The sequence below is a fragment of the Rutidosis leptorrhynchoides genome, chromosome 6 (assembly GCF_046630445.1).
Source record: "Rutidosis leptorrhynchoides isolate AG116_Rl617_1_P2 chromosome 6, CSIRO_AGI_Rlap_v1, whole genome shotgun sequence".
NCBI classification, from domain to species: Eukaryota; Viridiplantae; Streptophyta; class Magnoliopsida; order Asterales; family Asteraceae; genus Rutidosis; species Rutidosis leptorrhynchoides.
Window position 1 is genome coordinate 318,821,239 of NC_092338.1, and position 7,312 is coordinate 318,828,550.

General features: G+C 32.8%; 1 protein-coding gene across 1 annotated transcript; it reads left to right on the plus strand.

Annotated features, from left to right (window-relative positions):
* The first annotated feature begins 6,683 nt into the window (after window positions 1-6,683).
* On the plus strand, window positions 6,684-7,312 carry LOC139852775 (histone H3.2-like). The gene has a single exon (XM_071842104.1). The coding sequence runs from the start codon at window positions 6,734-6,736 to the stop codon at window positions 7,142-7,144; it is 411 nt and encodes a 136-aa protein (XP_071698205.1). The 5' UTR covers window positions 6,684-6,733; the 3' UTR covers window positions 7,145-7,312.

Consider the following 7,312-nt stretch of genomic DNA (forward strand, 5'->3'; position numbering starts at 1 on the left):
AATATTATTATTATTAATATAAGTATTATGATCATTATTATGGCTACGATTATTATTATTATTATTATTATTATTTTGAAAGCAATACAAATTATTATTATTTTCATTAACATTAGTATTAGTATCATTTTTATTATTATTCGTATTATTATTATTATTATTATTATTATTATTATTATTATTATTATTATTAACATATGTATCATTATTAACAATATCATTTTTATTATTAGTATTATCATCATTAACAAAGTTATTATTATTATTATTAGTAAATCATTATTTTCAAAACTATCATTTTAACAAATAAATATTTTTTATATAAAAATACTTATTACATATACTATAACTATATTAATATTACATATATGTTATATATTAAACCTAATAACATTATTTACATAAATATTTATATATAACAAATTTTTGACTTAACAATATAATACTAAATATATAGATACATATGTACTAGTATAACTTTATGTATAAATATTAATATACAAAATATATATATATATATATATATATATATATATATATATATATATATATATATATATATATATATAAAACCTATGAAGTAACAAATATAATACTAAATCAAATAAGTATTATATATAAACTAGTTTGATTATTATTACATGTTAGTTATATGTGTTAATATATATACTTGATATAGGTTCGTGAATCTGAGGGCAACCTTACACTTGTTCAATGACGTCATATGTATTTTTACTACGAAATACAGTATTGTGAGTTTCATTACTCCCTTTTTAAATGCTTTCGCAATATATATTTTTGAGACTGAGAATACATGCGCTGCTTTTATAAATGCTTTACGAAATAGACATAAGTGATCGAAACTACATTCTATGGTTGGATTATCGAACCGAATATGCCCCTTTTTAGCTTGGTAGCCTAAGAATTGGTGTTTATTATAATTGCCACCAATTGACGCGAATCCTAAAGATAGATATATGGGCACTAACAAGCCCCAGTCAGAGAATTTGAACTGCTTTAGTACTTCAATTTATCATGTCCGATGTGAGTCCCGGAATGATGGGGATATTCTATATGCATCCTGTTAAAGTCGGTTACCAGGTGTTCACCATATGAATGAATTTTAATTCGCGAGTTACGCGTGACAATATATGAGATCTTGTGGTCTATTAAAATGATGGAAATTAATGATTATGATAAACTAATGAACTCACCAACCTTTTAGTTGATACTTTAAAGCATGTTTATTCCCAGGTTTTAAGAAAATCTTTCGCTGTGCATTAGCTCATTTTAAGGATATTACTTGGAGTCATTCATGGCATATTTCGAAAGACATTGCATTCGAGTCGTTGAGTTCGTCAAGATTATTATTAAGTCAATTATAGTTGGATGTATTATGAAATGGTATGCATGCCGTCAACTTTCGATGTAAAGAAAGTTTGTCTTTTACAAACGAATGCAATGTTTGTAAAATGTATCATATAGAGGTCAAATACCTCACGATGTAATCAACTATTGTGAATCGTTTATAATGTATATGAACGGGGCATTTCAAATACTGGAAAGCACACACACATATAGACACACACACACATATCATAAAGCATCCATAACTCACAAAAATGTAAATTGTTATTACAATACGATCATATTGTTTCAAAAATAGAAATATCATTTACAAAGGAACATTCAAAATTTTATCAACAAAAGCATCAACCTTCTCGAACACATCAATCAGTGATTAAATCTTCAATTTTTCAACTACCCCTTGAGCTTATTACAGATTCTCCGTGGCATCCGCAACAATCATCTTTGCCACTTCCTCCGACAAGTGGTTAGGAAGCTCTGGCACAAACTCTTGTACCTTCTCCATGGCGTTGGAAGTAGCATGTGTATGCAGCGCATAAGTTATTTTAAAAAAGGTTCATTAAAAGTGTTAGAATCAAGAAGCATGTCAATCAGCATAGGATGTCATTCTTTAGCTTGCAAGAATCATCCCTGGAAGTTTTAAGATCCTTAGAGACTTCACTTAGAGAAGAGATATCATTCACCAATTTACTTCCAAAGTTACGACCTTCTCCTTCATCTTCAAGCTTTGCTCCTCAACAACCTCCAAAGCTTCTTCAACTTTGTAGCCAGCATGCACTGCTTTTTTCCATCTCAACTTCCTTCCACCTCCTTCACTCCACATTCAAAAGCAATCATCCTCTTTCAATCCTATTAGGTATTCACCGTATAAAGTTGTAACGCTTCCCGCATTTGTAGAGTATGCAGTATTGATACCCTTGTAGGATGGTGGAAGTTGTAGTCCGTTTGTAGCTTTTGCTTAGAGTAAGGTTGAAAAATGAAGCAACGAAGTCATGAACAGAAAATGCCTTAAGATATTTTTCCGATAAGCATCAGAGTTGTCAGTAAAGCTCGCTATAAAAGAACACATAGCACAAGTGGGAAATGCTGGAACATGGCCCATTGAAGATGTGGACACGTTAGAATGAGGAGAAAAATCAAAAGAATCCACTGGAGAATGATGCACGATTATCCTCAGTTTCGTCATCATAAATAAGCACTTCATGAAAGACAGAATAATTATAATTTAAAAACTAAAATATATAGTAGATAAAGAAAATATAATTAATTTTGTTGCATTTAGAAGGAGCAACTTTGGGATATTTGTTTGCAACAAGCTTGGAGGTGCTTTACTTCTCTTGTCGGAGGCCGAAGAAGTGACAATCTCAATCTCGGGAGTCTCTTCATTTATTTCCTCAACAACATCACCAGTAGCAACACTAACCTGCAATATTAGAATCTCTTCAAGATTTTTCTCCCTCTCTAAAGTATACCTTGGAAAGGTTACGGGAACTATGAACATCAAGTACCTTCATCTCTGCCAGAACACAACAAATAACAAAAATATGTACATGAAAAGAGAAATGAAAGAAGTTACATAAAACCATACAAATAAACAAAGCATAATCCTACCATGGCCTATAATGTTAAGCAATGGAACTTTTTCGTAACATGGCCATTCACAACTCACACCGGACAACACAAGAACAACTTCTGGAATTTTTTTTGTGGAGATTGTAAATTCTTATATCTTTGAAAAAATCATGATGATGTGTAAAATCACGTCTATTATTTATAGTTGGAAAAAAATACTGGTTCGTCGATTTAAACACACTCATGGACAGTGTACCTGATCGGGTAGCAGTATAGATTTTGGTAAAGTCCAAGTGTCGATTTAAGGGCAGTCCAACGCAAATCAAGATTAACTACTAATGTAATTTAACTAAAAGAAAATGAAAGTAAAGTTAATTACAAATGTTTATTTTTTCTATTTAATGATTAGCCGAATCAAAAAGATTCAAAGTTAAAACAATATTTTTGGTGTTTTAAACTAATAAAACGTTTTAAAGATCGATTCAAACAGATAGATGAGAAATATGTCCACCCAGCCTTTATTCACTAGTGTTGGATGTCTAGAATTAAACCCTAATCAATTTTCACATATTTGCAATTTAACTGATAGGTTCACCATGAATTCCCCTGAGCAAACACGACACTTCAGATTACACAAGTGCAGGGTTCCCTATCACTGTAGACATCTAGACTATTGTTAATCAAATTGACTCACTATTATGCCCAAAATATGACCCATGTTCCGTGTAGTCAACAACCATACCAATGCTGGGATCCATTGTTAATCTTTTTGTATAAATTAAAGAATGAAGATGTTCTTCCAAATGATGTCTTACGAGTCAAGTTGGGTAACGGTCGAAATACTCGATTTTGGTTAGACAATTAGAACGACAATGGTAATTTCAAGGAGAAGTTTAATCGATTATTTCACTTAGAAACTAACAAGGATGTTTTATTGCGGATCGATTAGTTAATGGAGTGTGGAATTGGAATGGAGTCGGACTCAAATTGGATCTAGAAATTTGAGCAATCTTTTGACTTTAGCAATGGAACTAAGTGACACTGTTTGTAATGAAAACGATGATGCATGGGGACAGTAGGCGACCTAGGTATTTTTAAAGTGAACAATACAGGCTCATATATTGACAAATTTTACGTTCATGATGCCGAGGTTAGAACAAGATGGTGCAAACTTGTGCCTCGAAAAGCTAATATTTTTGTGTGAAGAGTTATTCTCGATCGGCTGCCCTCAAGAATCAACATTTCAGCGAGGGGATTGCAGCTAGAAAACGTGAGTTGTGCCTTATGTGAGATTGTTCCGGAATCCAGTAATCACATTCTTTTTGGATGCAACGTAGCTCTTAATTTATGGAGATTGATAAGGAGATGGGTCGATGTAGCTTTGTCGACTTTTAATAATTGGGACGAACGGGTGGATTGGCTTGACGCATAGCGTACAAGTTAGGAGCTGAAAGACAAATTATACGTTATTATTGTGGTTACTTTATGGAACATTTAGAGATTCCGCAATTCTACGATTTTTGAGCCTAATTCGTTTAAGAAGAGCACTCTATTTGACTCTATTCATATAATATTGTTTTAGTGGTTTTGTAGCACAAGTTCAGGCAATATCAATTGGAATTTATGGCTAGCTAAGCCTTTGTAAGGTGTTAAAGGGTTAAGTTGGTAGGGTTTGGCTTTTTGCCATTGTTTGTTTCGTTTTTGGGTTTTGGTTGTAAGTTTGTTCCTCTTCTAGCAATTCGCTAGAGAGGGTTGTTTATATATATATATATATATATATATATATATATATATATATATATATATATATATATATATATATATATATAATTTTGGCCGTTAAAAAATAGATGTTCTGATACGTCATCATTGTCAATGGTCAATCGTAAATCGTAGGTAATAATAAATAAAAGGTTTTATCAAGTGAAAAGGTCAACTGTAGCGAAAACCAATCAAACTCTAAAAAGTAGATAGATCGAACGCAATTAGAGAAATTCATATTACTTTTATTTGTTATATTAAATTATTTTAATACTCCGTAATAACTTACATTATTTTTTGGAACCGTTTACAATAAAAAAGATATACATACAAAAAAACATTTTTGGGCATTTATTATTTATCACTATTTAAATGTCCGGAAACCGTTTTAAATTCCTTAGAGAGTTTGAGATCTACTTTCTTTTGGGGTGGTAACATTGGTTCGAAAAAGTTAGCGTGGGTTAAATGGACTAATGTTATTACTTCATTAAACAAGGGTGGATTAGGGATTGGAAGTCTTAAAGCTTTTAACATGGCTTTAATGTTTAAATGGATGTGGCGTTTTTATGATTCTCCTAATTCATTGTGGGTCTCCGTTATCAAGTCTATTCATGGTTCCGATGGTGGTATTGTTAATGGAAATATTCATCCTAAAGGTATTTGGGCAAACATGGTGGATAGTTATTGTAAAGCTCAGATTAATCATCTTATCCCTTCAAATCCAATAAGATGGCACCTTGGTGATGGTACAACAATAAAGTTTTGGAAAGATCTATGGTTTGGTAGTGAATGTTTTGAAACCAAATATGCTCGTCTATTTCACTGGACCGTAATCAACAATGTACTGTTTCTGATCGTTTTGCTAATGGTGTTTTTACATGGCAATGGAGACGTGATAATTTAACTGGAAGAAACGAGTCGTATTTACAAAGTTTAATTCATGAAATTGGGCAGGTTAATATGTCTTCTGTTCCCGAAACACACAAATGGCATTTAAATGGAGATGTTCCTTTTTCGGTTAAAAGTACTCGCGAGTATATCGATGATAAATTGCTTCCTTCGTTACAATCATCATTCAAGTGGTCGAAACTCGTGCCTAAGAAGTTAAACATCTTTGCTTGGAGAGTATATATGGATACATTGCCTACGAGATTGAACCTTTCAAAGCGTGGGTTGGAAATCGAATCAACTGGGTGTCCATCTTGTGGCCATTTTGTTGAATCCATGGACCATGTTTTATTTTCTTGTACCGTTGCTCAACATCTTTGGTGTCGTATAAGATTATGGTTGAATATAAATATTCCACATTTCAATTCTTGGGAGATGTTCAAGGTTTGGTTTTCGAATTGAAATGATTCAAGGTTTCAAAAGATTCGTTTGTATACCATAATAATCACTACAAGTTGGGCTCTTTGGAGACATATGAATGGAGTGGTGTTTGCTAATCAAGAGTTAAAAAAGTCCGATTTATTTGATTTTATCTGTGAATGTTCGTATTATTGGTGTCGATTTAGAGGCAAAGATCATATTCGATGGAATGATCGGCTAGTGATGCCTATGTAATTTTCTTTTTATGTTTATGTGTTGTATTGGGCCTAGTTCCTTGTTAAGTCCTTTTATCTTTTTTTAATAATATAAAATATCTTTGCCGTTCAAAAAAAAAAAAATACAAAAAAACATTTTTATACCAATCACTTGTTCAAGCAATAAAAAATGGAGCAAGACTCGTATGAATGGAATTAATTAACTACTTAAGAAATATCATCCAACTGCTACAATCCCATTGGTTAAAAGAGCATGCAACGGATCGCTATCTAAAAAAAACCATACCACTTCATAACCGTACGATCACATTTCAATCCAACGCCTGACATTAATCCAAACTTCAAAATTTTCAATATTTCAAACCCTCCCCGCTCAAATCCGTCCTATAAATAATCTAATTCCCCCACACTTCGAATTCACCTTAAAAAATCAACATCTTCTCAATTCTTAACATCTCTAAATTCATATTCAATCAATTTCACCTTCAATGGCTCGTACTAAACAGACTGCAAGGAAGTCCACCGGAGGAAAGGCCCCAAGGAAGCAACTGGCCACAAAAGCCGCCAGAAAATCTGCTCCGGCTACCGGAGGAGTCAAAAAACCACACAGATTCAGGCCAGGAACTGTGGCTTTGAGAGAAATCAGGAAGTATCAAAAGAGCACTGAGCTTTTGATCAGGAAACTTCCTTTTCAAAGGCTTGTGAGGGAAATCGCTCAGGATTTTAAGACCGATTTGCGGTTTCAGAGTTCCGCTGTTGCTGCTCTTCAGGAAGCTTCTGAGGCTTATTTGGTTGGATTGTTTGAAGATACTAATTTGTGCGCTATTCATGCTAAGAGAGTTACGATTATGCCTAAGGATATGCAGCTTGCTAGAAGGATACGTGGTGAAAGGGCTTAGGTGTCTTGTTTGATTTCATTTCTTATGAAATTGATGTAGACCTGTGGTTGTTTAATGTTTTATTAGGTTTTGATATAATGTTTAGTTTTCTGAATGTTGATGTGTGGTAGTTTATTTTGGGAAATCAATGGTTATCAATGAAATTTTATGTCAGTTTAGTATTTTGCA

Excerpts from the sequence above, each read along its gene's own strand:
- LOC139852775 (XM_071842104.1), top strand. The coding sequence starts at position 6,734 with ATGGCTCGTACTAAACAGACTGCAAGGAAGTCCACCGGAGGAAAGGCC.